Consider the following 22,827-nt stretch of genomic DNA (forward strand, 5'->3'; position numbering starts at 1 on the left):
ACTAGCTCTTATAACTTCTTGTTTTCACTTAGCTTGCCCCAGAAAACCCAGCTCCCCAAGCCTTAGCAGTAAATATTTACTTGCCTGTTTATTGTATATTTATAATACATATTTATACATAAATGTATATTTATATTATACATTCTTACCTGTTTTTTATTCCATAGTAAAGACACACCATCATTTCTCTAATGATGAACTTTTAAGCCATTTCAGATGGTCATATCTTCTCAATTAATGCTACAGTGAACAGCTATGTTTTACACATTTGTGTGTATTTCTTTAGGATAAATTCCTATAAATAGAATTGCCAGGCCACTCGATATAATGAGTTTATTAAATTTTAAATTGACCTTTCCTAATTGCCCCCTGAAAGGAGTTGTAATTTATGATCTTAACTGTTTAGGAGATGCCCTGACTTGACTGTTCTGTTTCCAACCTTCCAGTGAAAACACACACCACTGACTGTGTTTCCAGAGACCTCTTAGGGCTGGCATCGGAAATTCTTGTCTTTGGTGTGTTTTACCCTTAGTACTGGTGGCTTAGTGACGTTTCATCAGTTTGTCCATCTTTCTGCAGTGGATTGTGGCCTCCAAATATCACAAGCAAATTGCCAGGTAGAGGTGAGCTGGATATTCTCCCTACCCATGTGCTGGGGTGTCAGCACGCACGTCTGTGCTGTTTTTCCAGTACAGCCCAGGGCAGCAGCAGCACTGAGAGCCGAGCTCCCTGAGAATGAGGAGAATACAGGGAGATCTGAGATGGCCTACGGTCTAGCTGCTCCCTTCCTCTGCCTTTTCCCTGGGCGGAGTGGGGTGGGAGAGGGTTAGGGTGAAGGGAAAAGAAGCTGAGCACATGTTGCCCACTGGGCACCTAAATGCATGATCTCATTGATCTTACAGCATCTCCATCAAGGAGGTGAGACAGTTTCCATTTTAAGGGCTAGAGAACTGAGCCTCAGAGGGTAGTGTGCCCAAAGGACACCCCTCAAAAGGGCAATCTCACGTCCTCTGAATCAGAGCCCACCTGTGCTTCCACTTGAAGTGCCAACCCCAACACATAAGTAGAATCATATAGTATTTGTCTTTTTGTGACTGGCAAATTGTCCTTAGCATAGTGTCCTCAAGATTCCACATGTTGTAACATATGTTAGAATTTCCTTCCTTTTTAAAGTGGAGTAATATCCCATTGTGTGTATATACCACATTTTGCTTATCCATTCATCCATTGATGGACACTTCGGTTGCCTCCACATTTTAGCTATTGTGAATAATGCTGCTGTGAACATGGGTATACAGATATGTCTTCAAGACCCCACTTTCAGTTCTTTTGAGTATATACCCAAAGTGAAATTGCTGGATCATATGGTGATTCTATTTTTAATTTTTTGAGAAACCATAATACTGTTTTCCGCAGTAGGTGTACCATTTTATATGTCCACAAACAGTGCACGAGTTTTCCAGTTACTCCACAGCCTTCTCAACACCTATTAGTTTCTGCTTCTTTTTTTTTAAATTGTAGCCATTCTAATGAGTATGAGGTGGTATCTCATTGTGGTTTTAATTTGCATTTCCCTGCTGACTAGTGATGTTGAGAGTCTCTTCATGGGTTTTTTGGCCATTTGTATATCCTCTTTGGAGAAATGTCATTTCAAGTCCTCTGACCACTTTTGTATCGGGCTGTTTGTTGGTGTTGAATCTTAGGAGCTCTCTCTATATTCTAGGTATTAATGCCATATCTGATAGATGACCTGCAAATATTTTCTTCTGTTCTGTGGATTGCCTTTTTACTCTGTTCGTAATGTCTTTTGATGGACAAAAGTTTTTAATTTGTCTATTTTTTCTTTTGTTGACTGTACCAATACATCAAATTTTATATTGAAAAAGAGCTTTTGATTTTTACCTCTAATCTATTTCTTCCCCATTCTTTTCCATGTCAATGAATGACATTACTAACCTCCCATTTGCTCAGATGTCTGGGAATTATATTTGAGTGCTTTTCCTTCTTGTAACCAATACAACAAGGATTCCTATTGTTCTGCCTCCTAAATATCTCTCAAGTCCTTCTGTTTGCATCTCCAGTTCTTCACTGGTAGTATATAGAAATACAATTGATTTTTATATATTGACCTTGCATCCAGCAATTAAACCAGTCCCCTCATTAGATCTAGAAGCCTTTTTCCTTTATAGATTCTTTAGGGCTTTCTGTGGACAAAGTCATGTCTTCTGAGAATAGGCAGTTTTATTTCTTCTTTTCCAATCTATATGCTTTTTATTTCTTTTTTCTTGCTTTATTGCACTGGCCAGGACTTCCAGTGTGACGTTGAAGAGAAGTAGTAGAGAAAACATCCTTGCCTGTTCCCAGTCCTAGAGGGAAAGCGTGCAGTCTTTCACCATTAAGTATGATGTTAGCTGTAGGCCTTTTGTAGATGGCCTTTGTCAGGTCAAAGATGTTTATTTCTCTTCCAAGTTTGCTAGGAGATTTTATTAATGTATTTTAAGGCTATTCTGAAAACAACAAGATAATAATCTCTGCCTTAATGAATATTGACAGTAATAAGTTACACATTTCATGGTATCACATCATGTTAAAAATTCAAAGTCCATGAATGATAGAAGTAAGTACTTTGTAATTATCCTTATAAAGTGTTTTACTTCCTGGTTTTATTTTAACTTATTGCAATTAAAAATTTTTTTTAAAAATTCTTTAAACACATCACAGCTTCCTATACTCCTGTGCGTCCCGTCCAGAGCTCTCCTCAGTAGGCGGCCTGCGTGTGCTGACATCGGGGTCCCTGTTCTCTTGGTACCCATCCTCAGCAGATGCCCCTCATCTGCCTTGAAGACCCACCCAGATCAATCCTTCTCTTTCCCTCCTTTGAGTCTTGTCTTGTAATTTTTCTTCCTTAGCCAAGGTCTGTTCCCTCCCTTCCTGCCTCCCTTCCTGTGAAGCACAAAGCCCGGCTTGATACATAAGAAGCTCTTGGAAGCTCCACCCTTGGCTAGGTTTCCATTGTTTCTATTCCTGATGCTAGTGAGGTTTGGCTTTGGGCTTTGAGTATTTGACAAAGTATTTGCTTCAGTATTATGACTTTTAGGAAGCTGTGCTAAGATGTGCTATGAGCTATGTTAACGCTAAGGTGTTATTGACATTCTGACCCTAAAGAAATTTTGATATACACAAATGAGAGCTTGTTGAACATAATGCGCATGTTTTTATTAAACTTGGCTTTTTGCAGAATTTACTCCTTCTCTTCTAAATTCTCACCTAAAAATTATTTATATCCCTGGGGAATGTTCTCATTCCTTGGGAAATGATTTATTGATTGCAATATGCATACTGTGGGTCACTGATAGAAAAGGAAGAATTGGTTACATTCGAGCATAGGGGTAGAGGGAAGACAGCTAACCTTTTTGCAGACTTACTTGTACCAAACTCTGGGAATCATTATCTTGGTATAAGTACTCACAGCCGCCCTCTGAGGTCTGGGGATTATCATCCACATTTCACACATGATGAGAGCAAGGCTCAGAGGAACCAAATGACTCGCCCCAGGCCACACGGCTTATAAGGGACAAGAGCCAAGGACCAAGCCCCGGGTGTCATGGACCCCACATCCACACCATGCCTCCACATGAGGAGAAAAGAAAGTTCTGGAAAAGCTGCATGAGAAAGGCTCATCTTTGATTGAGGGGATCCAGGGAAGATGGGCTTCGTGTTTTTTAACAGGTTATTAGAAGATATTGGTGATTTCCCCACAAGTAGCATCCCTCTGAAGCTTGGAAACAAACATGTCATTGCTCTGTGTAGTTCACAGCTCTTCACTGTAGATCGCTTTGTAGACAAAGTCTCCTTTGCAAGTTTTGACTGAACCTTTTTTGGAGGGGCTCATTTTTAACTTGTCTGTGTGTGGTCATCAGCTGCTCGAACATCCCCTAGGTCTGCCTCAGTATGTGAGGCTCGTGATGAAATGCCCTTTGAAAATACACTGCACCCCAGTGTGTTATAAAGTCCTCGTCCTGTGGATCAGCGTGGTTGAGAGGAGTCACCCCAGAAGCTAGGACCCTAGTTTTTGACCACGACATTGTAAGGAGAGGCAGCACTCTGGTTGGAACACCAAGTTCAAATCCCCGACTGGTTGTCAAACTGAGTTAAGACATGGCAGCGCTCAGAACGCTGCCTGGCCCCTAGTAAGTGCTGGGTGAAACTGGCCGTTACTGAGTATCAGAAAATCCCTAAGTCAGCATGAATGGGAAGAAGGGAATCCTGGGGGTGGCTTTGGGGTCTTTTAGAAAACTGGATAAGGGAAGTAGTGATGAATTAGCCTGGTTCACAGAGTGCCTTTGAGAAGGTTTATTGTGTTCAGGGCCATAAAGGATTCGTCCTAAACGCGCAGTCTATTTACAGGGAAAAGAATCGGCCAGCGGGGTCTTGGAGGGGATTATGTAAGTCAACACAGATGCCCACAGTCCGGGATCAGCTAAAGAAACAAGAGCCCCAGAGCCAGCCCAGCCCAGCGAGGGGCAGATGCTGCCTGTCGGCACACTCCTCGCACCGCAAGGCAGAGGCTCCTGTCCCTAGTGCCAGGCGGGCCCTGCTTCTCTCCCCACCTGAGCTCCTGTTGGGGTGCCAGCCTTTCCCAAGCAAATTCCGTGCATCCCAGAGATTGGGATCAGCTGGAAATGCAGCTGCCTGACTGCCTTCCCCTGACTCTTCTTTAAACTGTAGGATGCTGGGGCTAAAGGCACTTTTTTTAAAACTTTTTTTTTTTTGAAATGAAGGTAACAGATAAGCTTGGGAAAAGGGAGGAAGAAAGGAAGGAAGGAACTTTTAAAAAGTAGTTTTAAAGGGTTTTGAACCAAATATGGAAGTTTCCTTCACTTCCTACTCCTGCTTCCCAGATTTAACCAGAGTTAATGTTTTCTTTATATCTTTAGAGAAGTTTATCCATAACTATATGAATCTGTATAAGCCCTTTTTTAATTCATATGTGATTTTTTTACTCCTCCACCTCTTACCTTCTTAATATATATTAAAGATCTTTCCATAGCATCATTATAGAGTTCTCTCTTTCTATTTTTATTTTACTAGGATTAAATATAAAATATTTCAGTGAGATATGGAAATTCTGAACTCTTATGCATCTGACAATGTAGTTGAAGTGAACATGAAACTTGGCAGAATTACAAGGAGAAATGGATTGATCCACAGTTACAATGGCAACTTAACCAAGTCTTTCAGAAACTGATAGAGATCAGTAGGCCAAAAGCAAAGAATAATGACGTAGGAGATTGAATCATACCGTTAACAGGCTTGATTGAGTGGAAATATGAGGAACTCCATATTCAACAATCAGAGAACACGCATTCTTTACAAGCTCACATGGGATATTTAGAAAAACTGGCGTATACTTGGTTATAAAGGAAATCTCGCTCCTGCTAATTTGTAGTCGCAATTTCTGAAATGGTTTTGTCTTTTCCTTCTATTTCTTTCCTTAGTTCTAACAGTTCCTATTTCACATCTGCCTATTTTTAATGACCATCTAGACTGAATTCCTTTATTTCTGCTTCGTGGTCTTCTTTCTTAGCCGTAATTGCCTTGTAAAGACTTCTTTGCTTTCTTTTTAATTCATGATGGAAATGGAATGTCGGGTAGAATTGTCATCTGCTTATGGAAAGCTTTTTCAGGTGAGTTTTCCTTTTCCCGGGGGAAGTTGGCTGCTCTTTTTCTTAGGCTGTCTTTGCATGAAGCTGAGCATATTCCTCAGGACGGACATGGTGCAGGAATTATGTCCCTTCCCTGCTTTGCTTTTCTCAGTAACGCTTAAGAACATCTGATACAGATGGGTGTGCATCTATAATTTCCTTGGCAAATTATCTGACTCCCAAGTTTGGAGGGAAGGATCCGTGTCTCTGGCTCATAGTTCGCTCCAGTAACTAAATCAGTGCCTTACACATAGTTACTGCTTCAGTAAACATTTGATGAATAAATTAGCATAGAGGGGCTCAAAAAAACAGATCTGGAATTGAATTGGTCATTTCAAAATCTATTATTAATTACTGTTGTTAAAGATTGGCACCTGAGCTAACATCTGTTGCCAATCTTTTTTTCCCCCTTCCTCTTCTCCCCAAAGTCCCCCAGTACATGGTTGTATATTCTAGTTGTGAGTGTCTCTGGTTGTGCTATGTGGGACGCCGCCTCAGCATGGCCTGATGAGCGGTGCCATGTCCGCGGCCAGGATCCAAACCGGCAAAACCCTGGGCCAGAGCAGAGCGCGTGAACCCAACCACTGGGCCATGGGGCCAGCCCCCAATTTATGTTTTAGTACATTATTACAGAGAGTATGGAAGCCAGGAATCTGAAGGAAGAGAGTCCCCACATACTTTACAGCTCTTTGTCCAAATAATCATCTTCCTAGTAAATCCCTTGTGCCAGGGGGAACGCACTTAATGTTAAGACATTGGTGCCTGGTTCTCTTACACACTAGTGGAATATAAAATGCCTCTTCCCCCATATGGTGGGGATTTGGCAAGATGCACGTGCCAATTGATTTGGCCATGTGGGTTCTAAAAATTTTTCCTGTAAGGGTATTCGCGCAGTCTGCATGGCCATGTGTATGGTAAGAAAACCTTCAGTAGCCATCAGTTTGGGGCTAGTGTACAAAGCTAGGTCCACACACCACAGGGATGCTCATGATGACCCACTGAGATAGGGCAGAAAAGTTACAACTGTTTATATTTATTTTTCATCTAAATAAAAGATAGAATTAAGCTTCACTAATATTTAGTATTAGAATGACTCTACACCATTACTCAGTCAGCAGTGTTGGGTCACATGTCCACTTAGACATTAATTTCCAAGGCATCCTGAGGGAAAGACAGTTCAACTCAGAGGTTCCCACCTCACTTGTTGATTTGCTTTTAACATATGACTACTTTTTGCAGTTTCCATTGGCCTGGGTGAGTGGATTTCTAGATTATTCTTTCTTATTGTGTGTTGGTAAATGCATAAACAGTCTTGGCCATTTGAGGACATGACCCTTGCTTTTCCAGGGATGCCCTGGCGGAAGGAGCAGACGGAGGACCTGCAGCGGGTGCTCAGGGATGTGGACAGTGAGATCCCACTGGTCTTCGTCAGTGGCAACCACGATGTGGGCAACGTGCCCACCCCAGAGACCATCGAGGAGTTCCAGCAGACTTGGGGAGATGACTATTTCAGCTTCTGGGTCGGGGGCGTCCTGTTCCTTGTCCTCAACTCCCAGTTCTTGTACGATGCCTCCAGGTGCCCTGCCTTGAAGCAGGCCCAGGACCAGTGGCTGGACCAGCAGCTGAGCATCGCAGGGCAGCGGAAGTGCCAGCACGCCATCGTCTTCCAGCACATCCCACTGTTCCTTGAAAGCATCGATGAGGATGACGACTACTTCAACCTCAGCAAGCCTGTTCGGAAGGAGATGGTAGACAAGCTCTCCAAAGCAGGTAGTGGCCCGTGACCCCGGGTGTCTGGGTGGAAGGGTGGTCTGGAGAGGAGGTTTCTAGATCCTTCTGCCCCTTTTCAGCCTGGCAAAGGGGAGAGACAATGGGGCTTTGGACAGCCTGGGTTCTGATCCCAGCTCTGCCACTCACTGGCTGTGTGGCCTTGGCCAAGCTGCCTAGCCCTTCCAAGCCTCAGTTTCCTCATCTGTAGAGAAGGATTAGCTGAAGTAGCTCTTGTATAGGATGGTTGTGAGGATTAAATGAGACGACACCTGTAAGTCATTAAAACAGCCCCTAGGCTACCACACACCTCGTTTCTCCTCCTGGTAGCACCTGCAGTATTCCTTTCTTGAAAAAACGGTATGTTCTCAGCCAATTCCCTGAGTTACCAGTGCCTTGACAGGATTCCAATTTTGACAACTGTTGTGTCTCTTTTTTTGGTCCTAATGCCTCCCTCCAGATCTTTCCAGAGTGTACTTCATCACACTCTTCTAAAATTTAAATATATTCATTTATTTGTTAGGGGATAGGGAGAAGGGGGTGGCCTGATCCAGTAGCAAGCATTCATTTAAAAAAAAAATCCCAACACTCTTCTTTTCATTTTTGAGCATTAAATGTGTTCACATTTACTTGTGAAAAGTACAATAGGCCCTTCTGTGTTTTTGAGACATTTTACAAAAAGCTTGCATAATTGGAGACATTTTCCAACTGCTCCATGGAGATGTGGTTGGAAAACTTCTATTAAGGCCTTTGAAATTTTCTGCCATGCTTGAGTTGGTGCAGAAAACCGTTTTGATGACAAGGAAGTGAAGTGTCAAGATGGCATCAGCACCACCATGGAGACTGTTTTCTAACAGAGAATAATGCCAGAGAGAACATTTAATGCCACCGAAATGATTCTTTTCATATCAAATGTTAAATGATGCAAATGCCATCCCCATGGCTGCTCTTTGTTCCCTGTTCTTGTCAACCCCATTCTTGAGTGGCACGTGGTTCTGCATCTCCCATCATAGGATGGAGCACACGCAGCCCACAAGCACTCCCAGATATTAGACCTATGGATATTTATAAAAAGAGATGCCCTCAGCTCTAACAGGGCATCCTCGGGAGGAGCTTACTGCCCACCCACCAGGAACCCCAGAAGGTGACATTGTATCTGGGATGCACCAGCCACCTCCTGCATCAGGCCTGCAGCCCTGCAAGCTCAGGAAGGATTTGTTGGCACACCCAGAGCTGCTCCGTGTCTTGGAGGTGGGCTCCCCTTGCTCCGGCTCACAGAAAGTGGAATCTACCACCAGAATGCCAATTGGCCGATTTAGGGCAAGACTGAAGTCCTCCCCTCAGCCCCAGCAGCGCAGTCTCTCCCGTCGGCAGAGCACCGTGGGAAGCCAGATTATGATCGGGAGGTTGCTTGCTAAGCAGGAGACAGAAGAGGGGAGGCAGTTTGCTTATTCCACTCCTCATGGCATCAGGCGGTGGAACCCTGATGGATCTGTCTCCAGTAGGGCCTCCTTGCCCATGAAGCCTCGGATATTTCACGTGCCTCTAATTCTACCTCCTTAGTGTCTCTCCAGCCCACCCACCTCTTTAGGCTACCCTTGACTCTCATCAGGGTCGTAGCAACAGCTCTGAGTTGCTCCTGCTGCCCCACTCTTGCTCCATTTTAGTCCATTCTCCACCTAGCAGCCAGAGAGGCATGTGACTCCAGAGCCTCCAACCCTTCTGAGGCCCCCTTCACCCCCAGAATCAGGCCAGCTCCTTGCCCTTCCCCATCTTCTGTGCCTTTTCCATGTCACCTGGCCAACACCTACTCACCTTTGACACCTTGTGTCTGAGGTGCCCCCCGCAGCTCTGCCTCCCCCCGGGTTCTTCCTCAGCTTTCCGTGATCCCAGCGGATTTGTGAGTGTTGACTTGTCTGAGTTCCCCACTAGACTCCCAGCTCCTTGAGCACAGGGACGCTGTTCTAGTCATCTCTGCATTTGGGAGGCCTGGCTCAGGTCTTAGCTCATAGTAAACGCCGCATCGGCATTTGTGGGATGAATGCAGGACTCAAACTCTAACTCAGGCTCCTTCCCTCAGCAGCCGCCTGCCACAGCTCACTTCTTTGTTTAGCACCCGCTGTTTGCCAGGCACAGAGTAGACCAGGTCAGGCTCCCCAGGGAACTCCCGGGCACAGCCTTTCCCTGGTGTGTTCTGAGTGTCAGCACAAGCACACAGCCTCGAAGTCCTTCGGTCTTGGGTAAAGCCACTTGTGTGTCTCCCTGCTCTGATCCACGTGCTGGTTTTTCAGGTTCATGCAGTGGTTGATTTCTCTCTTCCCAAGTGGCCCCCCACTATTCCCACGAGGCACCAAGTTCACGGATAAAAAGGCGTCCTCTTCTTGGCCACTGGCCTTAGGATCTTGACCTAAACCTGTTTAACCAGGGAAAACCAGAGAGATGCATGCCCTTCCTGCAGTCACCTGTCAGTTTCAGTGTCTTGGCTAACCGGGCCCTCTGCTTAACGGCCTTTCAAACACACAACAGACTGCGGGCAACGTCAGGAAGAGCCCGGATCTGGGGTGGACACAGCTCAGGGCCCGGCTGAGTGAGCTGCTTGGTTTGGAAGCCCGGGTAGGTGGGCTCTCGTGGAGAGTGCGTGCGCCCGTGACTCAGTCGTGCAGAAGATTGCTTCCGGTCGTGCCAGTGTAATTTGAACTCCTTTTAGAAAGCCAGAAGTTCAAGTGACATTTTGTAAAATTCGTTAACTTAAAGACCGTGATAGAATTGGGGGTGACGGTGGCAGATGGTATTTAACACTGCCTCCAGCTTTCCCCCGTGGCAATGTTACTCCCTAATACTATTTCAGTCTCATTTATCTCCTTGTGCTAAAATGCCAGTGCTCAAAAATATGTCAAAAGCTCATCAGAATATCAGGGTAGCTTTTAATTATGATAATTGTGTTGTTATAAAATATCCTTTTAAAGAGCACATCCCTCCTTGAACCACCATGGAGGTAAAACCCAGCTTCCTTCCAGCAAGCTTAATGAATAATTCTGAATCATTGTGTGGGATGAATAAATGATTTGATAAAGAACATCAACAATCATCTCACATTGTTGCATTAATTTTTTAAATGGGATGAAGTAAGTGAGGAGGTGGGGTGTTACTATACAATGGGCCACGGTGTCTGCAGGGCTGAGTTCTGGGAATCAAAGCCTGCAGGTTTCCCTAGAAACGGATACATTCTGTTTCTACTTTTGAAGCTCAATAAAAAGCCTTCTTTGTATGACCCAGAAATGTTGTCAATAGCCAGTACAAATACACAGTTACCGGGGCAGGACAGAGGCACAGATGTGAAGTGGCCCCGTCATTCTCTGTCTTCTTTTGCTCTGCCGGAGGATAATCAATTTCATCACATCCAAGGGATGTAGAAATTGGTTTTCCCTTAATTCACCTGATCGCTAGTTGGAGTTGCAAAGACAGATAATAGATAATGAAATCTTGGTTGAACCTGACCATCGTCTCCATCCCTCATGTCTTTTTCGGCAAAAAGTTAATATGTGACCTAGTTAATGTGGATTCTAATTTAAAAACTCAATCTTAAAAAACGAAAGTCTAGCTCTTTAACTGACCCTGTTTCTCTTGATGTCTCCATACCTTTTCTTTTTCCCATTCTCAACAGAGAGATTAGAACTGCGTAGTAGAGAGCCCAGAGCAAGTTTGGCAATTATGAAAAATTCCAGTAAGTTGATCTTTCCTGCAAAAGCTAATAAGTAATTTCACAGAATTATAGTTTCATCTCCAGTATTTATGCTTTTTTAATAAAACTGGAGAGAGAGATCTTAGTCCATGCTTTTATGGCTTTTGAATTTCAAAATGTAAAGAACAAAAAGGTTAGGTTTCCACTTTATAGGGAAATAAAACATCAGTTCCCACTCTAATATCTTACTTGCGTTGTATTGAAATTATTTGTTTACGTCCTGATTCCTTTAGGAAATGGGGTCCCACCTTTGTTCACCTCTGTAGGCCCAGCCGCTAGCCAAGACTGGCACAGAGTAGCCCCTAAGTAAATATTGGTTAAATGGAATTGAATTAAACTTGGTTCAAATCTCTTTATCAGTGGAATCATAGGTAATGTCTGTATTACCTATGGATTGGTGTTTACCAACTGACTTTGGGATGGGAAATGTATACATTTTGGGCTATAGTCTGTAGTGATGACTCAGTTCTGCCTTTGTAGCATGAAAGCAGCCACAGATGATACATAAGCGCATTGCACAGCTGTGTTCCAATAAAACTTTATTTACAAAAATATGGGTGGGCATGCAGGTCATGGTTTGCCCACCCTTGGCTTAGAGACGTATTCCCGTTACGGTGTGACACTCTTGCTCTCTACGCAGTGTACATACATCTAATTCCAGGATGCTTCTGGTGACCCCACTCTGACGCCTGCCTGACTCACTCGAGGGTCTCCCCAGATCGAGCCTCAGAGGCCTCATGGAGGGCGTGCCTGGCGAGGCGCATTCCACTGGAGGCCATTGATGTGATGGGGCAGGGTACATGGTGGCACTTAAAATCTAATCCCTGAGTGTTTACTTTAACGTGTGTTAGAAAGAATATAACTAGCTCATCACTTTAAAGAAAAATATTAGGCGAGTAATAGTGCGGCTAGTATGCAAGTGATGCAGAACTTGTGAGGTCGCTCAGGGGTGAAGCGTTCACACCAGTGGGATGGGTGAGGCCATATGACATCACGGGTGAGCAGACAGCCTTTTGGCTTTGGACACACCAGGTTCAAATCATTTGGTCCTCCTTCCCTAGTCAATGGCTTCATGTAAGCTGCGAACAGCTTTCTGCCTTCATGTCCTCACGTGTTGGATGTATTCATCCCAGCCTAATTGGGTTGGTGTGAGAATCAAATAAAGAGAGGCACGTATAAAAGCATGCCTGGCTCGTCATGTGTGCTTGATCAAGGGTTGTATGATGTCAGATGACCCTGGACCGTGTTGTGAGCCCACGGCGGGCAATCTGCTTTGGTTGGGGTCTGGTTTTACCCTGTAGCCACAACGGTGCTTCTCACCCTTGGGGTGCTGCCAGGAGAGGGGGAGGACCTGCTTGCCAGGCTGTACCTCAGAATCTCCAGGTCAGGAGAGGCATGTCGAATTTGGGGATATGCTTGCAGTTTGCTAGCATAACTTTACAAATGGAAAAAGGAAGCAATTAGCAACTCTTTTCACAATACGAACTATAGGAAGTGAAGGTAGACAAAAAACCTCTTGGCTCCTGGGATATGCAGGAAGATAGACTGTGTCTCGGGGAGTCTGAGATTTTTCAGAGTAGACGAGGAATGTTACTTTTAGTTTTATCAAAAGGGGGTATTAGTTTAAAAGATTAGGAAGCGCTAAACTGGATGGAAAATTCCTATGGCATTTAGTGATAGAATTTGACTCTAAATCTGTTTTTTTAAAGTGTATACCTCATCAATTAATGTGTTAAATAAACACACCTTTGAATGCATAATTTCATAGATTTTTCTGAATCTAGCAAATGTGTCCCCAAGACAATGGCAGTGATCTTCTGATGTCCTCTGTTTAAACAACTATCTTAGCGATTCTTTTTTTGACCAACTTTTAAGTGAGAACTCACAGTTTTTTTAAGCATCCGTAGAATCCAGAGTTTGTAGGGGCATAACAGCTTAAGGCATCTTCCTTAATAGATATTTGATCCTGAACTCATTTTTCCCAGGTTTGGTCTGTTTTATGTTTTGATTAATTCACCATAAAACATCACTTTAGTCATTGACGTCTGTGTTTCATTCACTATAAACCTAGAGAAAAGACCAACTGCGGAAGCTACATCTGGTGTGAAGTGATGGATTACGTTTCTCACTTTGGAGGTATCCTTAACAGTTGGGCTAATTAAAGTTAAAATCAAGTCCTGATGGTAAATATTTATAAATCGAGAACCTGGCGTGTTTAAATGTGTGTGCGGGTTCCCGAAGTTAAGTCAACATTTATTCACTCAACAAATAGCATGGGCCCTGTGCTAGGCACTGAGGACAGGAATGAACAAAACTGACTCAGTTCCTTCTCTGTTTTGGAGATCACTCTCAAACTAAAAGTTAAAAATCTTGTTGAAAAATCGCATTGCTCTCTTGCTCCCGAGCCCATTTTAAATTTGGATTATTGACACAAAAGAGGAAAGACAAGAGTTTTTCTTACACGTGTCCTTTACAGGAGGCACTGTCCTACACGCCGTTGAAGTCCGGGTGAGGAGCTCCCTGCAGTCCGGTTGCCCAGGGAGAAGGGCCAGGTCTGGGCTAGGTGCTGCCGCCTTAGCCACGAGCCTCCCACTGGGCCGCCCTGCCTGGGCGGGGCCTCAAGGTCTGCGCTTCTGTATCGCTCAGGGGACCGTAACCTCACTTCCTCCGTGGTACCACCCAAGGGAGATACCTAACAAAACAGTTTTGCTCCTGAAAAAGGCAAAAGATTGACAAGCTTCTGGAGAGCCGTGGCTCACGTTCAGTTTTGTTATTACTCACGTTCTTGTCAGTGGCTGCCTCATTGCCACCACAGCCGCCACAGCAGCCCTACATGGTCTTGGCGTTCTGTCCCTTTTACTGACGAGCAAACTAAGTCCTGGAGGCTGAATCTCCTGTTCAGGTCACAGAGGTGTGAGGCAGGATAGTAAGATCGCAGGGTTTTGTGGGGCTCAGAGGAGGATATCCAACACATTGACATGTGTCTGGCTCCTGGTGAGTGCTCACTAATGGTAGTGCTATTCATATCCATCTTACTGTCATTATTATCTTATAAAAATATTTTAAATGACTTCACATTAGATAAATTGATGTGTAAGGAACATATTTCCTCTTTTTCCATGAGTCCATACCTCTGACCCATTGCTGGGTTGCTGGAGTATTGCCAGAACTGGAACCCAAGTCTTTCTGACCATGTTCTTTTCTTCTACTCCTCTGCCCAGCATGCTGGGGTCCCATGTCCCGGAGAGAGCCCCCTGTTGTGCCACCAAAGGGTGCTAGAAGCCACAGGGTAACCAGCTTCTTCGAGTATCAGTTTTACTCCATAAGCCATTTAAAACACAATTAACATTACATTAATACAATAATAATTAACACATATTAAATACTTTACTACAGGTGCTATTGTCTCATGTTATAGACAAGGAAACCAAGGCACAGAGAGACCAGTCGGCTTGCTCAGCTTCACACAGCTGGGAAGTGGCAGAGCTGGGCTCGGTGCAAGGACTCTGGCCCTAGGGCCTGGCCTCTTACCACCTTGCCGTGCTGTCGGGATAATGAGTAGCGTGCGCAGTGGGCGTGGGCGTTGACAGCAGGATGAGAGGAGCCAGGCCAGCTTGAGCTGCGGCAGGTCCCACCTGCTCACCCACCACGTCCACTTTCCACCTGCCCTTCTTAGGGGGCTGCCTCAGGGAAGGAGCTGGTCCAGCCCCCATGGAGGCTTAGAGTGGGGATGTCTGAGGGGGTCTGCTGAGTGAGGGTCCAGGGAGTCCAGTCAGGGCATGAAATTCCCTTCCGGCCTCAGCGAGCAGCAAGTTTTGTTTCGCTGTAGGCCTCTCAGCTCATCCTTTCATCTTGAGTGTGTGAATTGCGCATTCTGCGGACAAAGATGCTGTTTTTGGTGTTTTTCTTGAAACAAGGAAGAATATGTACCCACCCCTACAGACTCTTCAGTCAGCCCCCCAGGGGTACAAATTCAGGTGGGCTCTTATCTGGGGATTATGGGCACCAGAAAAACTCGCTTAAAAACTGAGGACTGTAGCTTGTAGAAAATAGTGATAAAATAAAAGTAAAGGTTGGTTTGAGACATTATCTTCAGAAAAGAGACAAATTATGGCAGTCATCTGTTTCAACTTGTATTTGAGAAACTGTTCATTGTCATTGCAAATATGTACCAACTCTTAGAGTGAACAAAGAACGAATCAAGTGTCTGCTTGGTTTCCTTGCCCAAATTGTCTAAAATAATTGTTTGACGGCAGCATGTACTTTACATTTGACCCTGGCAGCAGCATCATTGAGGGTCATTTCTGTAAGAGAGAAAAATATTTTCAGGTTCATCAGTTTTCCTAAGGGTCTCTTTCCAAATCTGTCAGTAACCCACTTATTGCCCTTTGTGGAAACTAACGTGTGTGTGTTTACTCTGCCGGAACCTTATATGTTGCCGACTTCCCCAGTAATTCCAGCAGTCCCCCAGTGTCACTTTTGTCGGCTTTATGAAATCCTGCATCTTTAGTATGTTTTGTGATTTAACCCAGAGGTGGCTCTGCCTGGTTGCACCCATTGAGGGGTTTTGAGTTGGGCCTTGGTTTATAAGTAAGTGATTCATTGACGTTTTCTTGTTATTAGAAAGTTCCTTCTTTTCATACAGCTGAGATCATATCATACGAACGTGTTAGAAGCGTAAGATTATGTCATACACAGTATTATCTCCTGTCATTAAAAATGTTCCCAAAACCACAGGTATTTTGTGCTACATGGACACCATGTCCATTGAACTCTTTTGCCATTATTAGACATTTAAGTTGTTTCTACTTTTTCTCTGTAACAAATACTACTGTCATAAACTTCTTTGTGCACAAACAGGCCCAAATCTCTTACGATAAAAAATGCTTGCACATTTTAAACTTTGTGAAACGAGAGCCTGAAATCGGTCTTGATAAGGCCCAATGCGACTGAGGGTCATGTTTTGCTGAAGAGGTTCAGCCTTCTGCTGGAAGAGTGCTGGCGCTCTTGGCTCTGGGACTGGCCCTTTTGCTTCTTGTTACGTTCATCTGTGTATTTGTGAACACCTGTCGCACGTGTTTCCTGCATTTGGAAACCGGAGGAACAAAAATGAGGAAGCATCGGTCCTACCCTCAAAGCACAGGGTCTGGGGGAAAAGTTGGGGAAGGAACTAGAGTATTATAGTCAATGTAGAAATCTAGAGTGGGCACCCCATGAAACTTGAGAGAGTTTTTTTTACTGTTTAAATTCCTCCCTCCATAATTCATATTTGAAATGTGTAGGTATTTGCCGGCTCCTGTTTGATAGGGGTGTGCTTGCCCTTAAGAGCTTTTGAATTGCATGATACCTGTTGCCATGGATGGCCTCCATATCAGGGACATTTTATCCCTCCTACCTTTTTCCTTCCTTTCTTCTTCCTTCATTCTTTCTTTTGCTTCCTTTCTGTACTTTAATTCATAACATCCTGTCATTCAGGCTGTGTCTTCATGAAATCACTCCATCAAGTATTTGCTTTGGGGGCACCCATTCAATTAATTCAGTAGATTTGGGGGTTGCCTACTCTGTGGCAAGCCTAGGTATCATGGCAAAGACCGCTTTCAGAGAAAGAAATCCTTTTTTGGGTGATTGATCCATCAGCCCAGGGAAGCATTGTGGTCAGTGTCCCTGTTTCCTGTCTCGCTGAGGTCACTGACCCTCTGCAAAGGTGTCCATTCCTTATAAAGGTAAAGCCAAGTGCCTCTGATACCACAGGGGGTTGTCAAAGGAGACTTGGGCTATAATCGTATACAAATTACATAATTATATTTTTTGCTTTCTTAAAAACTGTGAAAGCAGATCTTACAAGATGTCAATATTTGTTATCTGTGGGTGGTACGAATATAATTGTTATACTACCTTTTGTACTCATCTAATCCTCTAAGTTTTTCAAAAAATGAAAAAAGAATAATAGAAAGAATCCCTACAAGGAAGTCCAGGTCAGGGGTTGGCAGACTGTTTGTGTAAAGGGCCAGGTAGTAAATATTTTAGGCTTTGTGAGCCAAGAGGCAAAATCCAGGCTATTATCTAGGTGCCTGCATAAACCTGAACATAGCCGTTTACACATGTGAGAAGCATTCTTAGCTCACACGCCTTATAAGCAAACAGACAGCAGGCTGTGGTTTGCCGACCCCTGGTCTAGGGACTCAAGATCGATGACTGCTGACAGTTGTATTTCAGGATAACAGTTACAGAGCCATCAATTCTTTTCAAAAAATTACGCCACTTGTCATTTTCCACACTTCATCTCTCCTAGCCGCAAATGAAAGGCTAAAATCGAGGCGAGGAAAAGATTTTATTTCTTTGTTTTCAGTTGACCACGTTTCAGGTGTTTTAGTAACTCACTCTGCCTTGTGCGTGTTGTCTATTTTTCACTTGAGTTGCCATACAGTCGTGGCCTAAGGTTCCCGAGCCCCCTGCCCCTCCTCTGGGTCGGCACTGCCCTGGATCCAAGCCTCGGGCCTGTTGATGCACGATGCCTGGAAAAGCAAGTTCACAAGCAGTAGGAAGGATGTCCACATCACTGACCAGAAACCCTCCCTTGGAGTCCTCCTGAGCCCCACCCTGTGAGGAACCTTCTGGGGACCTCTTGGAGGGAGGTGAACTCAATTATCCTGTAAGAGCTTCCAAAGGCGGACTTAGCCAGTGGTCAAAAATAGCTTATTGGTCATGCAAAAAAGAGAGTTTCTGTTTTAAAAAGTGTAGGGTAGTATTAGTTCCTTTTGGCTATGCATAACCAGAAACTCTGACCCGCCTGGCTCAGAGAACAAGGAGGTTTATCATTGTGTGCAAACAGAAGGCAGGGAGCAGTGGAGGCTCTCGGCCCGGTGACTCAGGGACCAGGGTCTTGCGTTGATCTTGATTCTGCTCCACGCACACCCTGCCCCGTGAGGCCCTTTCCTTAGGGTGGGCCTTCTCAGGTACACGTAGTTCTGGACATCACATTCAGACTGACAACCCCAGAGGCAGAAAATGAACTTTGTAAAAGAAAGAAAACCTTCCCCAGGACCCCTCAGCTGGGGTCCTCCCACAGCCCTGTTTCCAGACCTGGGCCACAGACCCTTTCCCAGCGTGTAGGTGGCGGTAGGAAGAGAATTGCCACAGCTGCCTCGGTCCTGTTTCTGGGGTAAAGAGCAGGACGTATCCCAGAACAAAATCGGGATTCTTTTAGCAAAGACAAAAAGGAAGGGCATGGATATTGGGAGCAACCAGCATTGTCTTCCAGGACAAGGAAGAAAAACCCCCACGATCACACGTTATTTCAAAAACAGGGCCAAAAAGCACTGTCTCCCGTGTGCAATCGTGCGCCTGTGTTGGGGGGTTAAAGGTTAAACACATCATCTCTGAAACTCACAACAACTTGATGAGGGATCTGTCGTCAACCCCTTTTTGAAATCGAGGAAATGGCTGTTCAGGGAGGTAAAGTTAGCTTGTCATGTGGCCTGTAAGTAACAGACAGGATTCAAAATCAGTGCTCATTCCACTGTCTCTGTCTTCCCCCCTCTTGTGAGTAACATCAGACCTCCTTTTATAAGGAACATGGTAATTCTTTTGTGATACCAGAAAACACCGGAATTATTCTTTTCCTTAGATAATATTGGCAAAGAGGGGAGGTTTGAGTTTCTCCTTCAGGACACCTACTAAAATACAGCTTATGAGTTGCCAGATATTCATGTATTCATTCACTATCCATCCATTTATCCAGCAGTCTTCTATTCTGTTCATTCTGGGCATGGATATTCAGTTAAATAGATTTGGTTTCTGTCCTCATAGACCAGTTGGGGACACCAAGGTGGGAACAGGAAATCACAGGACAAAAGTGGAGGAATGTGCAAAGAACAGGAAGAAGGAGAATCAACCTGGTCCAGCTTGTCCAGGGAGGTTTTCCCAGAGGAGAGGAGTGAGCAGGCTCCTGAAGGATGCAGAACAGAGCTCATCAGGCAGATGTGGGCAGGAAGGGCATTCAAGACGCAGGGCGGAGTACAGGCTGAGGCCAGAGCCACAGAACAGCCCGGCGTCGGGGCTAGAGCATCTTTTCCCTAGCAAATGTCATCTCAACACTGTAAAACATCTTGCTTCCGTGGCTTGCCACCACCTCTGTCTACCTCCCTTGAGTATTTTTGGATGGATTTCCAATTTGATACACGAACATGCCGTCAGTCAAAACAATCTTTTTAATGAGCCTCTTGTCCTGACAGCTGTGTTTAAGATAGGGCATGGAAACCGGGTAATGGAAATCTAGAAAATTGTCCGTTCTGGATTGAAACCTTAATGTGTGCCCCGCACTCCATCTCACATGCAAGCCTGCCGTCTTCTTTTAAAATTAAAGGGGAAATTATGCATAGCGAAAAAGATGTCATTTGTGCAAATAAAAAAAGGATCTTCTGATCAGATACTTAGAAAAGGATGAGAGGAAGGTATAATTATTGAGCGCCGCCTGAGTGCGTCACAGGCAGCTTCCAGCCATGTGACTTTGGCTCTGAGTCTCACTTGATCTTCGAAGCCACCCTAGAGGTGGTTGATGTTAGTCCTACCTTCCAACTAGGGGAACTGAGGCTCAGAGAGGTTGAGGGCCTTGCCAGGCTCACACAGCTTGGCGGTGGCAGACTGAGGTTCAAGCCCCGTGTCCCCAGACCCCCACCCCAAACTGCCTTTCTGGCAACCAAATGGTAGGATTGATAAAATACAGCTCTCCCCTTGCATATTCCACACGGGGTTTGAATTTCCAAGTCATCAGGAAGGGAATATTAAAAAGTTGAGCATAGCCTCCCATATAGAAAAGACTAGGGGGCAATGAGTCTGAAGGTTGCAGGAGCATAATTAATGCTTGAGTCCGGGGTGGGCCGCGATGCTCTCCTGCAGCCGTGCTCCCTGGGCTTTGGGAGGACCGCCGGGTACCTCCAGGCCCTGGAGAGGAATGACTTCCTAGCAGCACCGCCCTTTCCCCAGGATCGTGTCCTTTATAACTCTTGGTGGGGTGCGGTGGGTGGGAGAGGAAACGTCCTGTTATAAACAGGAACCGGCCCCTCTCAACTGCCTCCAGGTCTGGGCTCATAACTGGCCAGTGAATCTCATCCTGTGCGCTCTTCTTTGGGGCTTTTGCCACAGAACCACTTCCATCCTGACCACGCTGAAAATGCACAGGCCCTTGGTGTTCTCTGAGCCACTTCTCTGCCATCGAGAATTGTGGTTTCGGCCCTCTCTTCCACCTTCTTGTAGTTTCCATTCAGAGCCTTGAAAAAGGAAGAATATAATTTTTGTTGATTGTTACTGAGGTGAGGCAAGAAAAGTGTAATTTACATGGCTTTTTTTTTTTTTTTAGGGGAGGAAATTGGGGGGAAAAATCTTAAAAAGAAGAAATCTCTTCTGGTTATAGAGTATGAGTTGGCCTTGGGTGACGGTCATTTCAATTGGTTATTGGGCCATTACTTCCTACGCAAGCAAAACATGAAAAAAAAAAAAGAAAAAGAGAATCCCAAGAGGAGGGTGTGAAACCTTAAGACGAGCCAGGTGTTTCACATCGCGTGGACCAGACATCTGAACAAATGCCCGGGTGACCAGATGTTGGCGTGTTACATAGTGTCCACAAGAGAATGGGAGGCACAAAGCCAGTGTCCAGCAGTGGCCCAGCCCAGGAGCACCTGGTCCCATGGTAATGAGGATGTCAGCAGCATCCTGTGGCTGCTCACGCCCGTCAGTAGAGACTCAGCTCCTGTAGGAGATTCTGCGCCCCTCGCCCCAGGTCAGGTCCCGCCGAGGCAGGGCTGCTTGCGTGGGTGGGAGCTCTGTAACCTGGGACAGTCTCTTCTTGTGCTGATGCTCCTGCAGCGGACAGGGACAGATGGGCGCCTGCCCTGAGGCCCAGCCGCAGACCTGGGCAGAGACTCCTTCCTCCCAGGAGCGCTTGCTGCCCCAGGTCCCCAGGGCTCGAGAAGCTGCACTAACTCTGAGTGTCCCCATGTACCTGAGCAGTCCCTGGACGGCTGAAAGGCTCTGAAACCCACCTGACCTCCCAGTGAAAAGTACAGAATCATCTGACAGCCTAGATTTGATATGCCAGAAACATAGTTTTCAGGATTTTATAGGGTAGCTCTGAGATAGAGATTTCCTGAGTGGAACACGTAAAAGATACAGCGTTGAATGAATGAAAACAAGTTGCAGGCCCACGGATAGCATATTCCATGTTTGTGTAATTATATGTCTGTGTATATATGTGTGTTTCTCTGTTGCTGTCAGTGCCATTGAGTGGATTCCGAGTCCTACCGACCGTGTGACGGCAGAGCGGAACCCTGCCTGGTCTTTCTGCACCGTGCCCTCACCTAGTGCCACGTCAGACAATGCTCCACTGCAATTCACAGGGTTTTTCATGGCCAGTTTTTCTGGAAGTGGGGGGCTAGGTCCTTCTGTGTATTACTATAGACCTCTCTCTAATATCTGTATTATTAGTATACACATTCCAGTTATCTGGACAATACACACTGAACTCCTAAAATGGGAAGAGAGATTCCCCTCCCCCTCCTTTTTTTATGCTCTGTGTTTTTATAACATTTGATTTTATTTTTAGCAAGCATTCCTTTCTTTGTTCTTTTAACGTCTTATTCAGAAATATTGTCAAGCTTACAGAAAAGTTGTAAGTAAAAAGAATACCTGTATACCCTTTGCCCAGATTTAGCTGGCACTTTACCCCAGTTGCTTTATTTTTTTTATTATTTGTGGGAGATATTGCAAATATATATATTTTTCTGATTTGTTTGGGGGTAAGTTGCATGAATCCTGTATATGCGTTTTCGCACTTTGGTCCCGTGATTTTTCTTGGCATTCCTTCTGTATCAATTGATGGAGATCCTCCTCCTCCTTTACAGCTGCAGCGTGCGTACCACAGTTTGTTCAAGTGCTCTCCTAGAGCATGCATTACCTTTGAAGGCAAAAGAACAATAAAGATAAATAGTGGGGGAAAAATGTAGAAACGACTGAAAAGAACAGGCTGAAGCTCTGATAGAAAGTCTTTGTTGTTTTTAAAGTGGGCGGGGCTGTGGGAAGCCAGGTGGCCGCTGGGCCCTGGGGCTGCCCCTCGACTCACACAGGCATAACAGAGGTGTCAGGAGGTCCAGTCGACCTCCTTAGGCAGGGGTCCCTGGAAGCCGAGCCAGAAACGGGGGTTGGAGCACACATGAGGGAGGGTCTTGAGAACAGGGAAGTGAGAACGTAGGACAAGGCAAGGAGCAGAGCTGAGCAAGGTCACCTGCTGAGCTGGGGTCAGACTGCAGCCTGATCCAGCCAGAGCCCCAGAGCACGAATCGCACCATAGACGTGGTCCCGCCTGGAGGCAGGGGGCCAGCCCCTCCAACCCCCGAGGACAGTAATCCATTGTAGAAACGTTGAAGAATGAAAAATAATACATGGAATGCGGCGCGTTCACAGTGCCTGACCCACAGCAGGTCTTCGGCAAATGATAGCTCTTGCTATTATGGCCGTTACTCCCTTTTTTCCTTTTTTGTTCTGTAACAGCTTTATTCTCATACCATATAATTCACTTATGGAAAGTATACGATTCAGCGGTGTTTAGTCGATTCACAG

General features: G+C 45.1%; 2 protein-coding genes across 7 annotated transcripts in view; one reads left to right on the top strand and one right to left on the bottom strand.

The window, feature by feature from the left end:
• Positions 1 to 22,827, top strand: part of CPPED1 (calcineurin like phosphoesterase domain containing 1) — a 103,452-nt gene that overhangs the window by 66,624 nt on the left and 14,001 nt on the right. For 5 of the 6 annotated variants that reach the window (XR_011424334.1, XM_005598906.4, XM_070231003.1 and 2 more), the window contains one exon: positions 7,053 to 7,475. The exons of the other annotated variant lie outside the window; for it this stretch is intronic. Coding sequence is in view for 4 of the 5 variants with exons in the window: in XM_005598906.4 (XP_005598963.2) it covers positions 7,053 to 7,475 (423 nt within the window). In the remaining variant the exon portion in view is untranslated. The remainder of the gene's footprint in view (positions 1 to 7,052; positions 7,476 to 22,827) is intronic. 6 annotated transcript variants of the gene reach the window in all.
• Positions 21,944 to 22,827, bottom strand: part of SNX29 (sorting nexin 29) — a 589,016-nt gene continuing 588,132 nt past the window's right edge. The window contains exon 21 of the mRNA XM_070230995.1: positions 21,944 to 22,165. Within this exon, the coding sequence (XP_070087096.1) occupies positions 22,162 to 22,165 (4 nt within the window). The 3' untranslated portion in view covers positions 21,944 to 22,161. The remainder of the gene's footprint in view (positions 22,166 to 22,827) is intronic.

Source organism: Equus caballus, chromosome 13 (assembly GCF_041296265.1).
Source record: "Equus caballus isolate H_3958 breed thoroughbred chromosome 13, TB-T2T, whole genome shotgun sequence".
Classification (NCBI taxonomy): Eukaryota; Metazoa; Chordata; class Mammalia; order Perissodactyla; family Equidae; genus Equus; species Equus caballus.